General features: G+C 32.4%; 1 protein-coding gene across 1 annotated transcript; it reads left to right on the top strand.

Moving 5' to 3' along the window:
- Positions 1-341: 341 nt before the first annotated feature.
- LOC141701247 (large ribosomal subunit protein uL18-like) lies at positions 342-4,412 on the top strand. Its single transcript, XM_074504930.1, has 9 exons — positions 342-464; positions 1,359-1,428; positions 1,530-1,621; positions 1,833-1,959; positions 2,612-2,691; positions 2,791-2,907; positions 3,340-3,474; positions 3,552-3,721; positions 4,056-4,412. Exons 1-9 carry the CDS (start codon positions 462-464, stop codon positions 4,165-4,167), a joined length of 906 nt encoding a protein of 301 aa, XP_074361031.1. The 5' UTR covers positions 342-461; the 3' UTR covers positions 4,168-4,412.
- The last annotated feature ends 8,485 nt before the right edge of the window (positions 4,413-12,897 follow it).

Genomic DNA, 12,897 nt, shown 5'->3' with positions numbered 1-12,897 from the left:
ACAATTAAAAACTAAAATCCATTATATTACCGATAATAGCAAAATTACCGAAAAATAATAAAAAGAGTGAAAATTAGAAGGGAACTCAAAATTGTGGAATATAAATTATATACCTAATCCCTTACTCCTGAGTTTTAAAAAGGGTGAAAGCTAAGTTAAATGGTTTCACTTACAATTCTAAATAGTTTTTAAAAGAAACGAAAACAAGTGGTGATAAATATAAATTTTACATAATCTACCTCCAAAACTGTCTTATCTTTGGGATAAAAATACTTTCGCTTAATAACGGGGAGCAAGCCCTAGCTTAGTGTTTATTTATCTGGGCCGGTTGACGGTAACCAGAAACAGCCCATTGGTCCTTCCTGTTCCCAAAGCCCAATTCAGTAGGCATATATTCTCATCTCCTCTCGCTAAAACCCTAGCTTCTTCGCAGCCTCTCTCCATACTCAACTAGCGCAACAATGGTAAACACTCTTATTGTTATGTTAATTCATATATTATGTATGCATTTTTCAGTTGTACGTATAGATTTAATTGTAAAAATTCATCATTTTAATTTTTTTATGTATTTTTTTAATTTCCAGGACTAGAATATGTGATTGTTGTGTTATGTAATTGTTATATTTTGGTGTAATTTAAATTCAGAGTTTTCGTTAATATGTAGTGTTTTAAGCTGGATTTGAAGTATGCCTGTGACTTGTACGTCTTAATTTGTTTATGTATCTGATTATGTAGCACTTCTCGAGATTGCGGTTAATTTTAATTCGGAGTTTTTGTTGATATATAGTGTTTTTAGCTGGATTTGAAGCATGCCTGACTTGTGCATTTTAAGTTTATGTATCTGGTTGTATAGCATTTCTCGAGATTGCGTGTAATTTTAATTCGGAGTTTTTGTTATTATGTAGTGTTTTAAGCTGGATTAGAAGTATGCCTGTGATATATACGTCTTAATTTGTTTATGTATCTGGTTATGTAACATTTCTCGAGATTGCGGTTAATTTTAATTCAGAGTTTTTGTTGATATATAGTGTTTTTAGCTGGATTTGAAGCATGCCTGACTTGTGCATTTTAAGTTTATGTATCTGGTTGTATAGCATTTCTCGAGATTGCGTGTAATTTTAATTCGGAGTTTTTGTTAATATATAGTGTTTTTAGCTGGATTTGAAGTATGCCTGTGACTTGTACGTAATGTGAAGTTTTTCGTAATTAGTTTGTGTATCCGGTTATGTTAATTTGTTCATGTATCCGGTTATGTTCAATTTCTTGATATTGCGTGTAATCTAGGTTCAGAGTTTTGGCTGATATTTAGTAGTGTTAGTTGGATTTAAAGTATGCTTATGTTAATATTGGTTATTCAGGTGTTTGTGAAAGCTAACAAACCGAGGGCTTACTTCAAGAGGTTTCAGGTTAAGTTTAAGAGAAGGCGAGGTAAACATTGAGATGTTTTATTTGTATCGGTTTATAGATTTGGTTTAAGTAGGTTTTAGTATATCTTTAAATGTTTTTACTGATGGACTGTGTTTTTGTAGAGGGAAAAACCGATTACCGTGCCAGGATTCGCTTGATCAATCAGGACAAGAACAAGTACAACACTCCCAAGTACCGTTTTGTTGTGCGATTTGTATCCTTAATACTGTTTGTATGAAATTGTAGTCCTGTGTTTAATTTATTTCCGCAAGTTGCAATTATATGTTGTCCTCATCCAAGTTTTCGTTTGGCATCATATCTAGTGTAGGCGTGTCTGCAAATTACAATTTCTTTTGCCATCACAATCTCGAGATAGTAGCTTAACCTTTTTATATGTATGAGTTCATCCTTAATATAGCTTTTAGACAAACAAGGATATCACTGCACAGATAATCTCTGCTACCATTGCTGGGGATATGGTTCTTGCAGCAGCTTATTCACATGAGCTTCCTCGATACGGCCTTGAAGTAGGTCTTACAAATTATGCTGCAGGTATAAGAAAATTTCATTATGGTTTATTTTTTAATAGTGTTTAGCTTTAACTTTTGCAAACTGAAGGAATCAAACTATGGAACTTGTTAAGGTAGGGAAACAATATCCTGAGTCTTGGGCACAGTAGAGGTAGATGGCATGTAGTTATGAGTAGTCTCAAACCAAGAACTTATTATAACATTCATGCCAATTTATACATGATAATGGTACATTCACATAGCTGACAGAAGACAATGGCTGGAGGCAGGGTGATCAGTAGATTGATTGACACTTAGTAACTATGTTACTCGGACTCTTCATTTTATCTTGGAGTACCCGTGTCGGACACTCGACACTCGGACATGGACACTCGGACTTGGACACTTATTTTAGGCCAAAAACATGTAAATTTTTCAAAATGTTGCCGAGTCCGATACTTGGACACGTGTCCATGTCGGATTCTTCTAGCCGAGTCCGAGTAACATAGCTTAGTAATGAGATGCCGCAGCAATGTAGACTATGTACTTGTACTTGTAGAGGACTTATCTTAATTTTGATGATAGTATAAGCATGATAATAAGATATATATGGAACTGGCTAACGGGTACAACTATCTGTTAAATTTGACACGCTGTCAGCTATGTCATTAACATGCCATTAAACTATCTATCAGCTTACTGCACGGGACTTCTCTTAGCCCGACGTGTTTTGAAAAAGCTTGAAATGGATGATGAGTACGAGGGCAATGTTGAGGTGAGACTGTTACTTTTCATTAATAGTATCTGAATAATATTTACTGCTGTTGAAATTTTAAATTACAGTATCTTGATTCTTTATAAATCTGTCTTTCAGGCAACTGGGGAGGATTATTCAGTTGAACCGGCAGAGAGCCGGAGACCCTTCCGGGCTTTACTTGATGTTGGTCTTTTGAGGACTACTACAGGAAATCGTGTCTTCGGTGCTCTTAAGGTATGTGATGGCATATAAAAAAACATTAAGTTTTAATGTTTTTCGTCACAAGCCTCCTCATTCTTTTTTTCACAGTAATATTGCATCTCTTGATACGAATTGGTAACAGTTTACAATTTCGGAGATGATGCTAAAATGCAACATTTTTTCTTGTTGCTTCCACAAGTAATGTTATTTATTAAAACTGATTTAAATGGTATTAATTATGGTCATACAATTTTTACTGTTTTTTGTGTTGAAATATCATTGTATCCACTGACGGGGAGTCCTAGTATATGCTTGTATGTACTAAATGCCAGCATGCATTATTGTATGTAACTCAGGTTTCAATTATAAAGTGCACCTCTGATGTACAAGTAGTTTGGTATTTGTTTAGCATGTTAGTTGCTCATGTTTGTGCTTATGTACTAGAACTTATTCAGTTAATTGTAGGGTGCTTTGGATGGTGGCCTTGACATTCCTCACAGTGAAAAAAGATTTGCTGGCTACTCAAAAGATTCTAAACAGCTTGATGCTGAGGTTCACCACAAGTATATCTATGGTGGCCATGTTGCTGCATACATGAGGGTGAGGATCATTCATTCTGATCGATTCTAATCGTACTTGCACTATCGTTAGTGACTATATCTTAATTTTCCTTGCAGACACTGATTGAAGATGAACCCGAGAAATATCAAACTCACTTCTCATTATATGCTAAGAAAGGAATTGATGCAGATAATATTGAAGAGCTTTACAAGAAAGTTCATGCAGCAATCCGTGCAGATCCAACAGTTAAGAAGTCTGACAAACAGCAACCCAAGGAGCACAAGAGGTATGCGAGCTAATAAGCTGTTCAAAGCATTATTCATAACAGTTACTTTTTAGTACTATTCTTTGTTTCTTGTTGACTTGTTAATAATCCTAATCTTTCAGCAGAATATTATAATCTTCCTAGACAGCTTGCTTGAAAAATCCTAGTTTCAATGAGCTAAAAAATTAAATAATGCTAGTTTATTCCCAGTGTCATGGTTTCTGGTTTCTGCTATTGTGCTACCATTCTTCCCCTTGATAATATTGCACCATTCATACAGAGTTGCAGTTGTGTAGTGGGATTTTGCTACATCTGACTTAATTTTTGTTGGTAACTATGTGAATGTATGGTGCAGGTACAACTTGAAGAAACTTACATATGATGAAAGGAAGAACAAGTTGATTGAGCGCTTGAATGCCCTTAATAATGCTGCCGGAGCTGATGATGATGAAGAGGAGGATGATTAGATATATCATTGAATGTTTGAATGATATCTTCTCCAGTTATCCCAGTAGTTCAGTACCATTTTGTTTTCTCAGTTCCCTGAATTTTGCACATTTAGTAATGTTAATGTTACAAGTAGTTCATCTTTCATTCTAAACAAGCAAAAAGTGATATGCTCTGCTACAATCATATTTTTTTGGGCTTATGTTTTTTTAATGTTTTTTATTTTGTGGGTTTAATTGATATTGTCATTGATATTATTCGCGAAGTCTATTTGGGTAAATGATGAATCAAATATTTATCTATCTTATAGGTTTATATGTAATTTTATTCTGATATTGGAAGTATGTTCTGCTGCAATCAAATGTTTTTGGGTTGTGTTTTTTATAGATATTAATTATAAATCCCTTATCGGTATTTAAGATGATTCAATTAAATGTTTGGCATTCTTGTTCCCTCTTACTCGAGGGAAGCAATTATTACTGTATTATCAGAAAAATACAATTCAAATTCTTTGGAATAATAATTGTTGATATGAGATTAAATTATTTTGTATCTCTTAAGGTGATACTTGAATGAGGAAGACTCTCTTGCCAAGCTTGGTGTATCCAGAAAGTTAAATCCTGAACTGAGCAGATATAACTTGAAACACTTCAGGCTATGTAAGATTACGGAACATGTTTATCATTTGGAGCTTCTTTTAGTATCTGTTTATTACTGTTTTTTTAGTTTGATGTTCCTACTTCAACTGTATTGACCTCTGTATGCAAACTTTTAATGAGACGCATACAATTTAGTTCTTCCCTGCTAAATTTTTTTCCATCTGTTGTTATGTAATTAATTGGATGACTCTTGAATTACATAAATTTATGTCAACTGTTGGTTCCCCTGGTATTAAACATGTAGACCTTTTGCTTTACAATTCCTTGATAACTTTAACTTGTATAGCCTATATAAACACTACTCTATGTACTTTGTTGAAAGGTGGGTGAATAAAATGATGATCTTTTCTCTCTAGTTTTCTCTATTCTCCATTTTTTTAAGAGATCAAAGTAATTAAGAGTACTAAATTATGTTATCATTAAGGATATACATGTTATATAGTTTTAGCAATTGGCTTCCAGTTCAGACCCTGAACAAACCAAAACTTTTCAGCATCTCAGGTCCTGAACATCTAGTCTCAGGCCCTGAACATTGCAGAAACGTTTTCAGCATACCATCAGGTCCTGATCTTCCAATCTCAGGCCCAGAACATTGCAGAAACTTTTCAGCACACCATCAGGTCCTGTGCTTCCAACCTCAGATCCTGAACATTGAAGAAACTTATTTCATGGCACATCATCAGGCCCTGAACCTCTTGCCTCAGGTCCTGAACATTGCATAAATTCATGCTCATGAATTTCTGTTGTATCTCAAATTGGTTCTCTTTCGTGTGCATGCTTCGTTAACACTTTTATAATAAGCACATTCACTCAATATTTAAAAATATACAAGGAAAGCACATATGCATTATATTTAAAAATGCATGATAATATAACATGATGATGGTGTATTTAATTCAATCTATTGGTACATTGAATGCAATCTACTGTATAAAATGACTAATTATGATAAAGTCAAATCTGATCAGTTTCAAAGAATACCAATTTACTCTATGAAGATGATTTTATCTGAAAAAGTATAAAATACGAAAAATGTAGAAAATTCCGGGACCTTTCCATAATGGTAAGGCTTGTTGAAAATGAACAAGTAATGAATTCAATAAACATATATTTGTGGACTGTAGAATCAGAATCAGCTCCTAATTATGATAGTATTTTGATATTTAAGACATCGAAATCGCGGTATATGGTAATGGAATGTAAAGACAAAAGGTAGATATTGAAAAGATATTTCCAGAATTGTATGACTCATAATATTTGAACTAATATTCGATTTAATATGAATTTTAGAAGTCACTGCATATCATCCTGAAGATTACACAAAATGCTGATTTTGTCATACTTATAAGCAGATTTTGAAAAAAAAAACCGCAAAGAAGGAAAATTGTAGATAATCAAAAAAAACTTTACAACGAGTATAAGCTCAATAAATTCCGATGAATAATGAATCAGATACAAAATATACAAGAATCAGACACAAAACAAGCACATAAAGATCATCCAATTGCAACCGAAACAAAGTAAACTAAAAATAATATAGGAAACACCTATCTTAGTAAACATGACATGACCTTTATGGATATGCATGCACAAGAACAATATATCCTTTTAACTATTAAAACAAGTACATATTATTGTGCAAGCTCGAAAGATGTCACATAATGATAATACAATTACGATACAAACAACTCAACCAAATTCAACAGGAACTGAACCTTACTATATAAACTTGAGTGTTATGGTACCTTATGTAGAGACCAGAAGTAATGATCACCTAGTACTTGTGTTATAAAGAAAATCTTGTAATCTGCTAAACCAACTTCTCCTTTTGCCACACCCGGTTAATGACAGATCTTCTTAACATTCGTGCTTATAACGTGATACAATAGAATAAATTATATATATAAGATATAAAGAGAATAGAGAAAACTAGAGAGAAAAGAAAAATTTGATCACTGAAGAGACGTCTTCCAAGGATGATCAAACACCTGAAATTGTTGATAATGAAGAGATCTCGATAAATTATATTATTTCAGGAAAGAGGTGGAACATAAAAAAAATTATCATGGATGATATATTTGCATATGCAGCTGCACTTGACATTTCTGAGGAAATCGAGGATCATAAGTCTAGATCGATCTATGAATGTAAAAGAAGAAATGATTGGCCAAAGTGGAAAGAAGCTATTGAAGCATAATTGAAATCAATTGAAAAACGCCAAGTTTTTGGACCTATTGTCCAAACACCTGCAAGTGTAAAACCCGTTGGATATAGATGGGTATTTGTGCGTAAAAGAAATGAGAAAAAATGAAATTGTGAGATACAAGGTACGCCTTGTTGCTCAAGGCTTCTCACAAAGACCGGGAATCGATTACGAATAAACTTATTCCCCGGTAATGGATGCAACAACATATAGATTTTTAATAAGTTTATCAATTCTAGAAGGGCTCTGAATGAATTTAATGGATGTTGTGACTGCCTACTTGTATGGGTCACTCGATAATGACATTTACGTGAAGATCCCTGCTGGATTAAAAATGCTTGAAGCATATAGTTCAAGACCCCGAGAGATTTACTCAATTAAATTGTAAAGATCATTATATCATTATACGGATTGAAACAATCGGGTCGTATGTGGTACAATCGTCTCAGTGAATACCTTTTGAAAGATGGATATTCTAATAATGTAATATGTCCATGTGTTTTTATTAAAAGGACAAAATTGGGGTTTACTATCATTGTTATCTACGATGATGATTTAAACATCATTGGAACTCCAGATGAACTCCATGAGACGATTGGTAATTTGAAAAGTGAATTTGAAATGAAAGACTTGGGAAAAACAAAGTTATGTCATGGTTTTCAGGTTGAGCATTTATCTAAAAGAATCTTTGTCCACCAGTCCTCATATATTGAAAAGATCCTTAAAAGATTTATTATGGATAAATCATATCATGTGAGTACACCCATGGTTGTTCGCTCACTTGAAAAGAAAAAGGATCTATTTCGCCCAAGAGAAAAAGGAGAAGAACTTCTTGATCCCGAAGTACCATATTTGAGTGTCATTAGCGCACTAATGTATCTTGCCAATTGTACACATCCTGATATTTCATTTTCTGTTAATTTATTGGCAAGACATAGTTCTGCTCCAACTCGAAGACACTGGACTGGTGTGAAACAAATATTCAAGTATCTTCGAGGAACAATGGATTTGGGTTTGTTTTATCCTAAAGACCCAAGAGTTGAATTAGTTGGTTATGCAGATGCAGGATATCGGTCTGATCCCCACAAAGGAAGATCACAAACAGGTTACATATTCACATATGGTGATTCCGTAATAACGTGGCGATCTAGAAAACAGTCTCTTGCAGCAACTTCTTCAAATCATGTTGAGTTGCTAGCACTTCATGAAGCAAGTCGAGAGTGCGTGTGGCTAAGGTCTTTAGTCCACCATATTCGAGAATCTTGTGGTCTTTCATCCAATGAAGGGAGTCTTACAGTTCTATTCGAATATAACGAAGCATGTATCACTCAGACTAGAGAATGGTATATTAAAGGAGATCAAACAAAGCACATTGATCCAGAGTTCTTCTTTACCCATGAACTTCAGCAAAGAGGTGAAATTGATGTTTGTCAGGTTCGATCATGTGAAAATCCAACAGATATGTTCATTAAAGTGCTTCCTACATCTTCCTTCGAGAAAGTGGTACACAAGATTGGAATGCGCAAACTTCGAGATATATTGGAATGAGGAGGAGATATGATATTTCTTTTATATCACATTTCGTACAACACATGTACTCTTTTTCCTTCACTAGGGGTTTTTCCCACTGAGTTTTTCCTAGTAAGGTTTTAACGAGGCATGATTTTAATACTTTGTTGAAAGGTGGGTGAATAGAAGGATGATCATTTTTCTCTAGTTTTCTCTATTCTCTTTATATCTTATATATATAATTTATTCTATTGTATCATCTGTCTATTTTTTAAGTACATCTTTATTAATCTTAGTCATATATCATCGCCTAATAAAATATTTTTATAATTTATATTTTTAATAATCTATTATCTTTATAATAGTGCAACATCAAGTTTTTGGGGAAACATTTTATTCAAAATTACTGTTTTGGCCATGTATTTTAATAAATATAAAAAATAGTTATTGTTAATAGGAATCAAACCCATGCCAACTATTTGCAAATTAAACACATCAACCGCTTGAGCGATACTTTTGGTTAAACTTTTATAACATTAAGTACTCAGTTAGAACTTATTTATTTACACGAGGTGTCTTGCCTTACGATAGGAATTGAACCTATGTCAACTATTTGCAAATTAAACACGTCAACCAACCCAGAGACAATTTTGATTAAATTTTTATAACATTGAGTATTGAGTTAGAACTTATTTATTTACACGAGGTATCCTGCCTTATATTAACTTTTATATTTATTTTAATATTTATATAGAACATAGATTGAATAACTCATTTCAATATTCTAACTTTACACTTATAACAAACATATGATTTCAACCAATTGAGCTAGAAGCTCATTTGGTTAAATTTTAATAAAATCAAGTATTGAGTTACATACTTCTTTCTATATTTCGGGTGACTAAACCTATACAATTCAATATTTATATATAATAAAATTATTCTAAGACTTGGGTAATTAGCTGATTACAATATAATAACTTTACTCATGTGCAACAACGTGATTATAATTTATTTTAATTTATACATTCAATAAATAACTTCTTGTTGATAATATATTATCATATTAACTTGTTGATAATATCTTACCATATAATAATTTATTAATTATCGAAAATCAGATAATTAACTAACATCGACATACTAACTTTATACTCATGTAACAACTAAGGATATAATCAATCTGAGTCGAGTCGAAAACTGTCAAGCTCGTACTCGATTAAAAATATCCGGGTTCGAGCATGAACTCGAGTTCAACCGAGTTTTAAATTTCAAACTCGAGATTCAGGTCGTAAAAAGTTCGATAGGTTCAAATTTTTAGGGAAAACATATAATTCAAAATTAATATTTTGCGCCCTTATTTGAATAAATATGGAAAAATATTATTGCCTTGTATAATTGAACATGTGACACCTATATTCAAACATGTGACTTCAATCGATTTAATTAGTGGCTCATTTGATTATATTTTGATAACGTCAAATATTGTGTTATATATTTGTTTCTTTATATTGGATGGCTAAACCTATATGATCTAATATCAAATTATTGATATATAATAAAATTATTCTAAGACTTGAGTAATTAGCTCACTACAATATACTAACTTTATACTTATGTACAACCATGTGATTTTAATTATTATTTTTATTTTTAAAAAAATTATAAATATTAAATAAATAACTTGTTGATATTATGTTACCATATTAACTTATTGATAATATATTACAATTTAATAATAATTTATTAAATATTGAGACTTGGGATACTTGGTTAATTAACTCACTTCGAAATACCAACTTTACAACAACTAAGGGTATAATCAAGCCGAGCCGAGTCGAAAACTTCCTAACTTGAACTCGATTAAAAATGTCTGAGCTCAAGCACGAGTTCGGTTTCACCCGAATCTTAAATCAAGTATGAAACTTGGGTCGTAAATAGTCCGGTAGCCTCAAGTTCGGCATAAAAACTTGAATCAATATCACCAAAATATTGACAAAAACTCGAAATATGATAGGTTATGCTCGAATTCGATTCAAATAAAAAAATAAAATAAATTATAAAATATTAAATATCTAGATAAAAATATATTTCTATTAAAAAATAATATCGGCTCGATAAGACTCGTGAACCTTATGAGCCGATTAATTTGAAGTTCGAGTTCGACCGTGCAAAAGATTACTAATTTGCCTCCATATTTTGATAAACATGACACCTAAATATTATAATATTTTTGGTATTCCCAGTTGAAAAAATCATTGAGACTTAATAGAAAATTATTATTTTTAATGATAATAGTGCACTCTAAACTTTACATTCGCGACACAATATAAATTTAAGGATGTTTGTCATTACAATAGTCTTTCTAACATTAACCACACAATATGGTATGAAATAACACACAAATATCGTAAAAGTACACAAAAAATAGCATTTTTTTATAAATAAAGTTAGCCCGTTCTCTGCACGGGTAATAAAGCTAGTTTATAATAATGTTCCCAACATATTTTCATTTTGTTACCGCCAGAGTGAATAAAAATAAACGGTAAACCAAAAATAAACCCAAATATGCCTGATATGTCCCTCTCGAATCGGGATACGAGGAGTATAAGATCTACATTTATCTTGCCTCTAGGAGTATTATAATGTTTTGAGGAAGAAACAAATTTGGAAAGTTACAAAAATAGTTGAATTTACTTAATATCTTTGAAAAAATTGGTGTTACACTTGTTTGCATGGCACTCTTTTAGACTTCTACCAACCCTCACATCCTTTTTTTATCAGTTCATTTATTTATATTTTTTACAAACATCCCCAGCCACACCATGGATCAAAGTTATATTGTTTGCACTACTATAAAATTTATTCAAGTAAATGTTTTTTTTGGTTGTATAAATCTTAGTCTTATTGTACCAATCGATATCTGTAACCTATTAAATGTTCATATACCGAAAATCATTTATTTTGTGAAATCTAATATGTTGAGTAAATACCGAATGTATGATATGTGCAAGGTCAGAACCTTGCTGTTGCAAATCCTGATGCAAAGGCAATCACAGGGATCAACAAGGTAACTGCATATGAAGCATTCTGTTCAACTTCCAAAGTGCAATGGGTAATACAGTCTAAACGAGGTCACCACATAAAGGGGGCTAACCATCTTAGCTCTGATCCATTTCCATATGACAGATAGTACAATGCATATGAAGCCTTCTGTTCAACTTCCAAGGTGCAACGGGTAATACAGTCTAAACGAGATCACCGCATAAAGAGGGCTAACCATCTTAGCTCTGATCCATTTCCATATGACAGATTGTGCAATACATATGAAGCCTTCTGTTCAACTTCCAAGGTGCAACATGTAATACAATCTAAACGAGGTCACCGCATAAAGGGGGCTAACCATCTTAGCTCTGATCCATTTCCATATGACAGATAGTACAATTTCTTCAAGCCATCTTCCGAGAAAGCTTCACGACGTATTAGCCTTTGCCTGAGAAAAAAAAACTTAGACTAATGTCAACATATCAGGTTTTATATATAAATCACCATTTTTACGGATATTTCGAATGTAAACCATAATCAATACCACGATTTAATCAGCAGAAAGTATGTTTTCACCATTACTGTAAATCTAATTAGAAAGACCCGCTAACATGCAATAGAAAGGGAACTAATATCAACAAATGGATAAATAATTTTGTTAGTTCCTAAAATATCAATTATTCTTCTTTCGGTGACCCCTGCAATAATAATTGTATGCACTAAATCTTCTCAAACAACCACATTACACACACACAGTCACACACATAATTTATAGTAACAACATAAAATGCCATGCAATTATAAACCCTTTCAACTTAAAATAATACAGGACAATTGAGGAAAAATAAGAATAAATTTAGGAGGTACTTAAAAGGGTTATGTAAAAAAATATTAAGGTATCATTTATATGGTTGTCATGGTCATGGCTTTAATCATTTCTCTAGTATGCTAGAGTTTATGGCATGACTAGATTCTCGAAAATGAAGAGAAAATATTATTTAAACCAAAACATATGGTTGAATTAATAATAGACGATTCAATACCCAAGGAATGAAGGAATGTGAAGTGTGCATTGATCCCAGTTGAAGAATAGAAATGACCGATAAAATCAAAGTGTTAGTCCTAAATATGTTGTTTTGATCGGCTCAGAAGGAATGCAATCCTAAAAAGAACTTAATGGACTAATGCTCTCATAACTTGAGGTTCTACTCCGACAAATGATCATAATTTGAACTAATATCCTAATTTAATACTAATAGTTATAACTAGAACTTTATAACTTTGAACTAATGCTCTTGCTAAAATTGGTGGGCTTGTGAGGAAAGTTTTTAATG

Source organism: Apium graveolens, unplaced genomic scaffold (genome assembly GCF_009905375.1).
Source record: "Apium graveolens cultivar Ventura unplaced genomic scaffold, ASM990537v1 ctg3625, whole genome shotgun sequence".
Lineage (NCBI taxonomy): Eukaryota > Viridiplantae > Streptophyta > Magnoliopsida > Apiales > Apiaceae > Apium > Apium graveolens.
This window is presented reverse-complemented; position numbering and strand designations above follow the sequence as displayed.

Excerpts from the sequence above, each read along its gene's own strand:
- LOC141701247 (XM_074504930.1), top strand. Across the intron at positions 2,908-3,339 it reads GTGTCTTCGGTGCTCTTAAG|GGTGCTTTGGATGGTGGCCT; the intron begins GTATGTGATGGC and ends AGTTAATTGTAG. Across the intron at positions 3,722-4,055 it reads CAACCCAAGGAGCACAAGAG|GTACAACTTGAAGAAACTTA; the intron begins GTATGCGAGCTA and ends TGTATGGTGCAG.